We start from the raw sequence: 13011 nt of genomic DNA, 5'->3' as shown, positions 1-13011 counted from the left end.
CAAGAAGGATACAAATTGTGACTAAAACAGACATGTCAGGAGAAGTGGTACCTTCTGTTTAAGTTCACTTTTATACGACTTCATCTTGCACCAACAGTGCTTGTGTATGTGTTTATGTTGTTTGTGGTGCCTATTTGTTTTATATGTTTAACCTGATAACTTGCTTATCTTGTATCTGTCTACTGTGTTGTTGTACCTTGGAATTGCTGTTGTTGAGGGTCCACCATTGGACTCCTCTCTTCTGCCGTGTTCTGGCTTTATTCCACTGGTAAATACAGATCTGTTTGTTTGCTGCTGGACCCCATGGGCCCTGTTGTGAATGGACCTGAGTGCTGTGTGGGGAAAAGCAGCATGAACAGATCTTTTCCCTATGACCTTGTAATACCACCAAATGCTACCTCCGTGAGCATTTGACTGCAATATGCCACAGTTTACAAGAAAACCATCCAACTGCCTCCATAAGAAATCAGCATATGTATATACAGTGCCTCACAAAAGTAAGTACAACCCTCACATTTTTTAAATATTTTGTTATATGTTTTCACTGAAGATCTGACACTTTGATACAATGTAAAGTAGTCAATGTATGGCTTATATAAAAATTTGGTGTGCCCTCAAAATAACTCAACACATTTAGCCATTTTCACTTAGGGGTGTACTCACTTTTGTTGCCAGTGGTTTAGACATTAATGGCTGTGTGTTGAGTTATTTTGAGGGCACTCCAAATTTACACTGTTATACAAGCTGTACACTGACTACTTTACATTTTATAGTATATTTTTAAGTATCATATCTTCAGTTTTGTCCCATGAAAAGATATCACAAAATATTTACAAAAATGTAGGGGTGTACTCACTTTTCTGAGATATTGTACGTTATGGGATCTAGTTAACAATGATCCATAATGTGGTTGCATGAAGAAGCCCATATATAAACATATAATAATATATGTATTTACATTGTATGATCCATGTGTCAGACAAAATGATGTAAAAAGTTGACATACGGCGTGGTACTCATATGGCCTGCCGTGGTGTATTGTGGAGTTATAGTGTGCAGACAAGGTACTGCACGGATTGGCCAGTTCAAACACAGCATATTTAGATTTCTTAGGATTGGACACATTTTTAGCAGAAGCAGTTTAATGTTTTTGTTAAATGCTTTTTTTTTTTGCTTAATGTTTTTTTTTGTTTGGCTACTGATTAGAGTTGAGCGAACACCTGGATGTTCGGGTTCGAGAAGTTCGGCCGAACATCCCGGAAATGTTCGGGTTCGGGATCCGAACCCGATCCGAACTTCGTCCCGAACCCGAACCCCATTGAAGTCAATGGGGACCCGAACTTTTCGGCACTAAAAAGGCTGTAAAACAGCCCAGGAAAGAGCTAGAGGGCTGCAAAAGGCAGCAACATGTAGGTAAATCCCCTGCAAACAAATGTGGATAGGGAAATGAATTAAAATAAAAATTAAATAAATAAAAATTAACCAAAATCAATTGGAGAGAGGTTCCATAGCAGAGAATCTGGCTTCCCGTCACCCACCACTGGAACAGTCCATTCTCAGATATTTAGGCCCCGGCACCCAGGCAGAGGAGAGAGGTCCCGTAACAGAGAATCTGTCTTCATGTCAGCAGAGAATTAGTCTGCATGTCATAGCAGAGAATGAGGCTTCACGTCAGCCACCACTGCAACAGTCCATTGGCATATATTTAGGCCCAGCACACACACAGGCAGAGGAGAGAGGTCCCGTAACAGACAATCTGGCTTCATGTCAGCAGAGAATCAGTCTGCATGTCATAGCAGAGAATCAGGCTTCACGTCAGCCACCACTGCAACAGTCCATTGGCATATATTTAGGCCCAGCACACACACAGGCAGAGGAGAGAGGTCCCGTAACAGAGAATCTGGCTTCATGTCAGCAGAGAATCAGTCTGCATGTCATAGCAGAGAATGAGGCTTCACGTCACCCACCACTGCAACAGTCCATTGGCATATATTTAGGCCTAGCACACAGGCAGAGCAGAGAGGTCCCGTAACAGACAATCTGGCTTCATGTCAGCAGAGAATCAGTCTGCATGTCATAGCAGAGAATGAGGCTTCACGTCAGCCACCACTGCAACAGTCCATTGGCATATATTTAGGCCTAGCACACAGGCAGAGCAGAGAGGTCCCGTAACAGACAATCTGGCTTCATGTCAGCAGAGAATCAGTCTGCATGTCATAGCAGAGAATCAGGCTTCACGTCAGCCACCACTGCAACAGTCCATTGTCATAAATTTAGGCCCAGCACCCAGGCAGAGGAGAGAGGTCCCGTAACAGACAATCTGGCTTCATGTCAGCAGAGAATTAGTCTGCATGTCATAGCAGAGAATCAGGCTTCATGTCAGCCACCACTGCAACAGTCCATTGGCATATATTTAGGCCCAGCACCCAGGCAGAGGAGGGAGGTCCCGTAACAGAGAATCTGTCTTCATGTCAGCAGAGAATCAGTCTGCATGTCATAGCAGAGAATGAGGCTTCACGTCACCCACCACTGCAACAGTCCATTGGCATATATTTAGGCCTAGCACACAGGCAGAGCAGAGAGGTCCCGTAACAGACAATCTGGCTTCATGTCAGCAGAGAATCAGTCTGCATGTCATAGCAGAGAATCAGGCTTCACGTCAGCCACCACTGCAACAGTCCATTGGCATATATTTAGGCCTAGCACACAGGCAGAGCAGAGAGGTCCCGTAACAGACAATCTGGCTTCATGTCAGCAGAGAATCAGTCTGCATGTCATAGCAGAGAATGAGGCTTCACGTCAGCCACCACTGCAACAGTCCATTGGCATATTTTTAGGCCTAGCACACAGGCAGAGCAGAGAGGTCCCGTAACAGACAATCTGGCTTCATGTCAGCAGAGAATCAGTCTGCATGTCATAGCAGAGAATGAGGCTTCACGTCAGCCACCACTGCAACAGTCCATTGGCATATTTTTAGGCCTAGCACACAGGCAGAGCAGAGAGGTCCCGTAACAGACAATCTGGCTTCATGTCAGCAGAGAATCAGTCTGCATGTCATAGCAGAGAATCAGGCTTCACGTCAGCCACCACTGCAACAGTCCATTGTCATAAATTTAGGCCCAGCACCCAGGCAGAGGAGAGAGGTCCCGTAACAGACAATCTGGCTTCATGTCAGCAGAGAATTAGTCTGCATGTCATAGCAGAGAATCAGGCTTCATGTCAGCCACCACTGCAACAGTCCATTGGCATATATTTAGGCCCAGCACCCAGGCAGAGGAGGGAGGTCCCGTAACAGAGAATCTGTCTTCATGTCAGCAGAGAATCAGTCTGCATGTCATAGCAGAGAATGAGGCTTCACGTCAGCCACCACTGCAACAGTCCATTGGCATATATTTAGGCCTAGCACACAGGCAGAGGAGAGGTTCATTCAACTTTGGGTAGCCTCGCAATATAATGGTAAAATGAAAATAAAAATAGGATTGAATGAGGAAGTGCCCTGGAGTCCAATAATATATGGTTATGGGGAGGTAGTTAATGTCTAATCTGGACAAGGGACGGACAGGTCCTGTGGGATCCATGCCTGGTTCATTTTTATGAACGTCAGCTTGTCCACATTGGCTGTAGACAGGCGGCTGCGTTTGTCTGTAATGACGCCCCCTGCCGTGCTGAATACACGTTCAGACAAAACGCTGGCTGCCGGGCAGGCCAGCACCTCCAAGGCATAAAAGGCTAGCTCTGGCCACGTGGACAATTTAGAGACCCAGAAGTTGAATGGGGCCGAACCATCAGTCAGTACGTGGAGGGGTGTGCACACGTACTGTTCCACCATGTTAGTGAAATGTTGCCTCCTGCTAACACGTTGCGTATCAGGTGGTGGTGCAGTTAGCTGTGGCGTGTTGACAAAAGTTTTCCACATCTCTGCCATGCTAACCCTGCCCTCAGAGGAGCTGGCCGTGACACAGCTGCCTTGGCGACCTCTTGCTCCTCCTCTGCCTTGGCCTTGGGCTTCCACTTGTTCCCCTGTGACATTTGGGAATGCTCTCAGTAGCGCGTCTACCAACGTGCGCTTGTACTCGCGCATCTTCCTATCACGCTCCAGTGCAGGAAGTAAGGTGGGCACATTGTCTTTGTAGCGTGGATCCAGCAGGGTGGCAACCCAGTAGTCCGCACAGGTTAAAATGTGGGCAACTCTGCTGTCGTTGCGCAGGCACTGCAGCATGTAGTCGCTCATGTGTGCCAGGCTGCCCAGGGGTAAGGACAAGCTGTCCTCTGTGGGAGGCGTATCGTCATCGTCCTGCCTTTCCCCCCAGCCACGCACCAGTGATGGACCCGAGCTGCGTTGGGTGCCACCCCGCTGTGACCATGCTTCATCCTCATCCTCCTCCACCTCCTCCTCATCCTCGTCCTCCTCGTCCTCCAGTAGTGGGCCCTGGCTGGCCACATTTGTACCTGGCCTCTGCTGTTGCCAAAAACCTCCCTCTGAGTCACTTCGAAGAGACTGGCCTGAAAGTGCTAAAAATGACCCCTCTTCCTCCTCCTCCTCCTCCTCCTCCTGGGCCACCTCCTCTTCCATCATCGCCCTAAGTGTTTTCTCAAGGAGACATAGAAGTGGTATTGTAACGCTGATAACGGTGTCATCGCCACTGGCCATGTTGGTGGAGTACTCGAAACAGCGCAACAGGGCACACAGGTCTCGCATGGAGGCCCAGTCATTGGTGGTGAAGTGGTGCTGTTCTGTAGTGCGACTGACCCGTGCGTGCTGCAGCTGAAACTCCACTATGGCCTGCTGCTGCTCGCACAGTCTGTCCAGCATGTGCAAGGTGGAGTTCCACCTGGTGGGCACGTCGCATATGAGGCGGTGAGCGGGAAGGCCGAAGTTACGCTGTAGCGCAGACAGGCGAGCAGCAGCAGGATGTGAACGCCGGAAGCGCGAACAGACGGCCCGCACTTTATGCAGCAGCTCTGACATGTCGGGGTAGTTGTGAATGAACTTCTGCACCACCAAATTCAGCACATGCGCCAAGCAAGGGATGTGCGTCAAATTGGCTAGTCCCAGAGCTGCAACGAGATTTCGCCCATTATCACACACCACCAGGCCGGGCTTGAGGCTCACCGGCAGCAACCACTCGTCGGTCTGTTGTTCTATACCCCGCCACAACTCCTGTGCGGTGTGGGGCCTGTCCCCCAAACATATGAGTTTCAGAATGGCCTGCTGACGTTTACCCCGGGCTGTGCTGAAGTTGGTGGTGAAGGTGTGTGGCTGACTGGATGAGCAGGTGGAAGAAGAGGAGGAGGAAGCCGAGAAGGAGGAGGTGGCAACAGGAGGCAAAGAATGTTGCCCTGCGATCCTTGGCGGCGGAAGGACGTGCGCCAAACAGCTCTCCGCCTGGGGCCCAGCTGCCACTACATTTACCCAGTGTGCAGTTAGGGAGATATAGCGTCCCTGGCCGTGCTTACTGGTCCACGTATCTGTGGTTAGGTGGACCTTGCTACAGATGGCGTTGCGCAGTGCACACTTGATTTTATCGGATACTTGGTTGTGCAGGGAAGGCACGGCTCTCTTGGAGAAGTAGTGCCGGCTGGGAACAACATACTGTGGGACAGCAAGCGACATGAGCTGTTTGAAGCTGTCTGTGTCCACCAGCCTAAATGACAGCATTTCATAGGCCAGTAGTTTAGAAATGCTGGCATTCAGGGCCAGGGATCGAGGGTGGCTAGGTGGGAATTTACGCTTTCTATCAAATGTTTGTGAGATGGAGAGCTGAACGCTGGCGTGTGACATGGTTGAGACGCTTGGTGACGGAGGTGGTGGTGGTGGTGTTGGTGGTACATCCCCTGTTTGCTGGGCGGCAGGTGCCAACGTTCCTCCAGAGGCGGAGGAAGAGGCCGAGGCGGCAGCAGCAGAATAGGCCGAGGCGGCAGCAGCAGAAGAGGTAGCAGGGGGAGCCTGAGTGACTTCCTTGGTTTTAAGGTGTTTACTCCACTGCAGTTCATGCTTTGCATGCAGGTGCCTGGTCATGCAGGTTGTGCTCAGGTTCAGAACGTTAATGCCTCGCTTCAGGCTCTGATGGCACAGCGTGCAAACCACTCGGGTCTTGTCGTCAGCACATTGTTTGAAGAAGTGCCATGCCAGGGAACTCCTTGAAGCTGCCTTTGGGGTGCTCGGTCCCAGATGGCGGCGGTCAGTAGCAGGCGGAGTCTCTTGGCGGCGGGTGTTCTGCTTTTGCCCACTGCTCCCTCTTTTGCTACGCTGTTGGCTCGGTCTCACCACTGCCTCTTCCTCCGAACTGTGAAAGTCAGTGGCACGACCTTCATTCCATGTGGGGTCTAGGACCTCATCGTCCCCTGCATCGTCTTCCACCCAGTCTTGATCCCTGACCTCCTGTTCAGTCTGCACACTGCAGAAAGACGCAGCAGTTGGCACCTGTGTTTCGTCATCATCAGAGACATGCTGAGGTGGTATTCCCATGTCCTCATCATCAGGAAACATAAGTGGTTGTGCGTCAGTGCATTCTATGTCTTTCACCGCTGGGGAAGGGCTAGGTGGATGCCCTTGGGAAACCCTGCCAGCGGAGTCTTCAAACAGCATAAGAGACTGCTGCATAACTTGAGGCTGAGACAGTTTCCCTGGTATGCATGGGGGTGATGTGACAGACTGATGGGGTTGGTTTTCAGGCGCCATCTGTGCGCTTTCTGCAGAAGACTGGGTGGGAGATAATGTGAACGTGCTGGATCCACTGTCGGCCACCCAATTGACTAATGCCTGTACCTGCTCAGGCCTTACCATCCTTAGAACGGCATTGGGCCCCACCATATATCGCTGTAAATTCTGGCGGCTACTGGGACCTGAGGTAGTTGGTACACTAGGACGTGTGGATGTGGCAGAACGGCCACGTCCTCTCCCAGCACCAGAGGGTCCACTAACACCACCACGACCATGTCCACGTCCGCGTCCCTTACTAGATGTTTTTCTCATTGTTATGGTTCACCACAACAACAAATATATTATTTGGCCCAATGTATTGTATTCAAATTCAGCGGGATATAAATTTGAGGCCTAGTATTTAGGCGCTGGGTGACCGGTATGGATTTAGTGACAGAATTAGACTTGGAAATGCACAGAAGCGTGTGTGTGAAGTTATTCTGAATGACCCTATGTGCACCTTCAATATGATCTACCCTTTTAGGGATAGATTTCAAATAGCTCTGATATAGCAGAAATGACTAAATTATGAAATTGCTAAATTGGGAATTGTATTTCAACCCAGAACAAAAAATGTGCTTTGACGGACACTAAATAACTTTCCCAGCCACAACAGGACAGCGGTAACGAGAGATTTAGCGGGATATAAATTTGAGGCCTAGTATTTAGGCGCTGGGTGACAGGTATGGGTTTAGTGCCAGAATTAGACTTGGAAATACACAGTAGCGGGTGTGTGTGAAGTTATTCTGAATGACCCAATGTGCACCTTGAATATTATATACCCTTTTAGGGATAGATTTCAAATAGCTCTGATATAGCAGAAACCACTAAATTATGAAATTGCTAAATTGGGAATTGTATTTCAACCCAGAACAAGAAATGTGCTTGAACGGACACTAAATAACTCGCCCAGCTACAGCACTAGGGACAGATTTAGCTGGATATAAATTTGAGGCCTAGTATTTAGGCGCTGGGTGACAGGTATGGGTTTAGTGCCAGAATTAGACTTGGAAATACACAGTAGCGGGTGTGTGTGAAGTTATTCTGAATGACCCAATGTGCACCTTGAATATTATATACCCTTTTAGGGATAGATTTCAAATAGCTCTGATATAGCAGAAACCACTAAATTATGAAATTGCTAAATTGGGAATTGTATTTCAACCCAGAACAAGAAATGTGCTTGAACGGACACTAAATAACTCGCCCAGCTACAGCACTAAGGACAGATTTAGCGGGATATAAATTTGAGGCCTAGTATTTAGGCGCTGGGTGACCGGTATGGATTTAGTGACAGAATTAGACTGGGATATGGCCAAAAAATAAACAGACTATTGCTGGTTAAATGCACTTGGTGTGACAGCTTCACCCTGATGTAGGCTTTAGCCAAAAAACAACCACACCATTGAGGGTTAAATGCACTTGGTGACAGGCGCAGCTTGCCCCTGATTTTGTATATGGCCAAAAAATGAACAGACTATTGCTGGTTAAATGCACTTGGTGTGACAGCTTCACCCTGATGTAGGCTTTAGCCAAAAAACAACCACACCATTGAGGGTTAAATGCACTTGGTCGCAGCTTGTGCTGGCGCACCACAAGACACAAAATGGCCGCCGATCACCCCAGAAAAATGTGACTGACAAACGGTCTGGGCAGCCTAAAAACAGTGAGCAATTGAGGATCAGCAGCTCAATGATCCACAGCTGCAGATCGATCAGTTAATCAAGTCCTTTGGAGGAGTTAATCTGCCTAATCTCGCCCTACTGTCGCAGCCGCAACCTCTCCCTACGCTAATCAGAGCAGAGTGACGGGCGGCGCTATGTGACTCCAGCTTAAATAGAGGCTGGGTCACATGGTGCTCTGGCCAATCACAGCCATGCCAATAGTAGGCATGGCTGTGATGGCCTCTTGGGGCAAGTAGTATGACGCTTGTTGATTGGCTGCTTTGCAGCCTTTCAAAAAGCGCCAAGAAAGCGTCACAAAAGCGCGAAGAAAGCGACGAACACCGAACCCGAACCCGGACTTTTACGAAAATGTCCGGGTTCGGGTCCGTGTCACGGACACCCCAAAATTCGGTACGAACCCAAACTATACAGTTCGAGTTCGCTCATCCCTACTACTGATGTTATTATGTAGCCTTTTTGTGGACAATTAACTTTTTTTAATCATTTTTATACGTGTAAATGTTTTGTTTAAGGGTTTTTAGGCATATAGTTTAAAAAAAAAGCTTTGCTTTCACAATTGTTTATTTATTTTTTCTTATGTTACCCCAATGTTAGATATTTGATTTTGGTTTGCCATTGCATACCCTTAATATTAATTATGCTTTGTTTCCATTTCCTTTTTTTTATAGTCTGTCCTTCAGGGGTCACAAAAAGATCATATAAGATTTTATTATAATAAATTATAATAATTTATTATTTTATGTCATCGATGTCTGCGATAGTAATACCCCTTTAATCATCCATAGGATTTTGAGTAGGTGGGGCCCGATTATGTCTGTCAATATAGTTTTCACAAATTCAAAATGGTAGCTACTAGAAATTAATGTAATTCAATTCAAGGTCAGGACAAGTTAAGCAAAAGTCTTCATCATGTATGCAGATTATGCCTTGATATGTGATTCCTATCACTGACTATTCTCATTCTGTCCATTGTCTCCCAGCCAACAAATTACACCAACCCAGTTTATGCAAAACTTTTTGTGGATGGGCACAATTGTCGGAATTCCTTAATCAGCGTAGAAGAAAGACGAGAACTTCTTCCAAAGAAAATTGAAAATGTCATCCGGGAGACTGTGGCTTAATACCTGCTGTTCTGTTACCTTTTATACTCTGTATAAATGTATAAAATATTACTTTTCTATGTACCAACAGTATTATAATTGTTTTGTCATCAGCATTACCTCTTTTTTCATTTTCTTTGTTTTGCTGATGACTAGACTGACCATTTGTATGGTATTTTTATGAAAAATAAACTGCACTACAGTACGATTTAAACTATAAATGCTGCTGTTATAGGAAATCATTTTGTTTGTTGAAAAATTTAAAAGACACATTGTTCCTTTGTAGAGGAAGGACAATGAGAAATCCATTTTATATGAACTTTTCTAGGTTCAATATGTCTTTTCATTAAAAAGTACAAACAACAGGAACTTGTTCTGCATTGCTTTGAACTAAGATATTCCGGGCAGGGCAGATCTGTTATGTCCAATGGAAATCCAATCTGCTGTGGGATAGAAAGTCTAAATTCTACATTACTGTGGCCAAGTAGTGCTCATGGCCATTAACCAAGAATTTTCTATACATGCTGATGACTGGAGTGTCTATTAGTTTTGCTTTAGAATAGTACCAAAATAATGTAGTTCTTAAAAGAGGAATGAATTAGCATGGATAGTGTGAGGTTAAGCAGAAACTTTTGGAGAGAGGCAAAAATGTCCCAAAAATATTTCCTAATATTTCCTAAGGCTTCATGCAGACCGAAGAGTCATGTGTATGGAGCCTGTGGTTCAGTAGAACAGAACAGTAGGCACTGCATATGTTACCATATGGTGTCTCTGTATGGCACTGTATTATGGAGTTATTCTTCTCTAGAAGCACTGCCTCTATCAGAGATGAGATCAGTAATACAGCATCCAATGGAGCATGCCAAGATATATAAAAAAAAATGTAATTATTCTGGGTTAGGGCTCATGCCCAATGCACAGGCAACATTCCTGAGTCTGCCGCAGAGGGATCCAAACCCATTCAACTTGAATGGGTCCGTGATCTGTCCGCACCTCAAAAAATAGAAAAATGTTCAGTTTTTTTTATTGCAGTTCCCTTCCAGATTGCGGACTGATTCACTTGAATCGATGGAGTGCACAAATAGGTGGGCAACAGCCGTGTGCATGAGCCCTTACAGTAAGGATCCAGAGGAGATGGGTGCCATGTTAAAGTTCTGTTCAACTTAGATGTTGTATGTATGGAGCCTCGAGATGCACGTGGTCAGGAGGTCTAACACTGAGCTTCGATGCTTACCTAGAATTTTTTAAAACAATTTACACATATTGGATTTTTATAGATAGCTTGCAATATTTTATAATATTTGCATTTTCATTTCATCACAGAAAAAGAGAATTCTAGTATCTAGCGAGTGCTATTTATGATGCTATTAGTTGTTCAAAGGTGAAACTCCTATAATGATCATATAAACCACCATCCAGCGGTTCAATACATAGACAATAAAAAACTCCAATACAACGCATTTTCCCCCACAGGTACAAACTGTGAGGTTTTTCAGTGGCTATGGGGGTAAAAAAAGAGAATGAAACCCCACCAAAAAAAAGAGTTGCGAGTTTAGCATGCATCCCTTAAAAGTTCAATTAGTGCCAGAACATTTACAAAATTTCAAAAATTTTCATTTTTAATATTTAATCAACTAAAATGCTATTAACTTACAGATAAAATGTAAAGATGGGTAAATACTTGATGCTGAGAATGTTCATTTTTAGTATTGAAGACATTTTTTATTTTTTTTTGGGTGGGGGCGGTTTATATAATTCGAATGGCTGGATAACTTATGCATAAAATTGAGCCAGCCTGTACTATTTTCTGTCAAACTGTATTTTATATCTCTTTCAGATTCATTTTTAGAACCCCAAAACATGGGGGTAATGTATTAACATGTGACTTTTCAAACTTTTGTCTGTTATTGTCATGGGTTGCATTTGGAGGGTTTCTTTGCGACCAACTTACAAAATGTTTGTTAAATTTGTTGCATGAAATTTCTATGGATTTGTCAATCTAAAGTCTAGTAATTCATATTAATTAGGCCACGTTCACACTTAAGCTATTTGGTCAGTGATTTCCATTAGTTATTGTGAGCCAAAACCAGTAGTGAAACCTACTGAGAGATAAGGTATAATGGAAAGATCTGCACCTGTTCCGTGCTTTTGACCTGCACGTGGTTTTGGCTCACAATCACTGATGGAAATAACTGACCAAATAACTGTAGTGTGAACTTGACCTAAGTCTCTGTCAATTTGTATTCCACCAGGGGACTGGAGCATAGTTGCATCATCTGGCTCCCGGGCATGGTGCAAAACCACACTAAAAATGGCTCAGACACTTCAAATTTTTTTTGCAAATGCCACTGACGAAAAAACCAAACACACTCCAGTTTTCTGCTGCAGTGCATTTGGTATATTACACCCATAGAATCTCATTCATTTGTCTAGGTTCTATATCACATATGTGCACAAATGCTGCAGTTTATTGGGATCCTGTAATGGCATGTTAAAAAAAAAAAAAAATCTAGATTGTGGCAGATAAAATACACGTGAATGCTTAAAAGAACAAATCCCAACTTAATAACTTATTCAATTTCTCATGGAATGCATTCATTTACCGTATTTTTTTTTTTTTTTTACAAAGCACATATAACACCCCCCCCCCCCCAAAAAAAAAGCAAAAAAAATAAAGATTAATACTAGTATGAACATGACCCCCCAGTGTTTAATGACATCACAGTACATTATCTGGTAAGGTGTGTTATATTAACACAGCTCGACTGGACTTCTGCTTTCCTCGATTCATTAAAAAGGTTTTTCCAAGATTAGAAGAATTAGAAAGGGGATTGCCCCATTTATTTGGGTGTCCATGAAAAGCAATACCCTACTCGGACTACGGAGAAGAGTGGCTCTGTAGGAAAACTCCTTTATGGAGATGTTTTTGGTCTAAAAGCAAAAATGCTCTAAATAAAAAGAAAGAAATGAATCAGATATGCCAATGATCCTATTTAAAATAATAGTAAATGATAGTCCCATAGATGTAATATAAAAAAAAAAAAGATAATATACAGTAGATGACAAAACCCATTGATTCTATTTTTGGCAGGGATCTATTTTGATCTAATTCACAGAACCTATATGAAATATTTATTTTTTCAGCTCTATATCATGAAAACCCTTCTAAATGTAGATAGATGATATATATACTGTATATTTATATATATATATATATATGTATATATATATATATATATATATATATATATATATACTGTATACATATATATATATATATATATATATATATTTTTTTTTTTTTTTTATCCAAATACAGTAATTCTGGTCATTGACTAAAGTTGTGGGGCTGGATTCCATAAGTATATTGAAATATAGAGTAATATCTGTCAGTATGCCACGCATACATAATATACTGTATAATATAAAATAAATAACTAATATATAGAAAAATCTATCAAACATAATACTATTTAAGAATGGACAAAGGCTGTAGAGGGGAACCTATCAGGAGCTTCAATGG

General features: G+C 43.9%; 1 protein-coding gene across 1 annotated transcript in view; it reads left to right on the top strand.

Moving 5' to 3' along the window:
• LRP1B (LDL receptor related protein 1B) overlaps window positions 1-9509 on the top strand; it is a 1294122-nt gene extending 1284613 nt beyond the window's left edge. The window contains 1 exon segment of the mRNA XM_044303104.1: window positions 9369-9509. Within this exon segment, the coding sequence (XP_044159039.1) occupies window positions 9369-9509 (141 nt within the window).
• The last annotated feature ends 3502 nt before the right edge of the window (window positions 9510-13011 follow it).

The sequence above is a fragment of the Bufo gargarizans genome, chromosome 8, assembly GCF_014858855.1.
Source record: "Bufo gargarizans isolate SCDJY-AF-19 chromosome 8, ASM1485885v1, whole genome shotgun sequence".
Lineage (NCBI taxonomy): Eukaryota > Metazoa > Chordata > Amphibia > Anura > Bufonidae > Bufo > Bufo gargarizans.
Note: the sequence above shows the minus strand (reverse complement) of the source record. Positions and strands in the feature narration are given on the sequence as shown.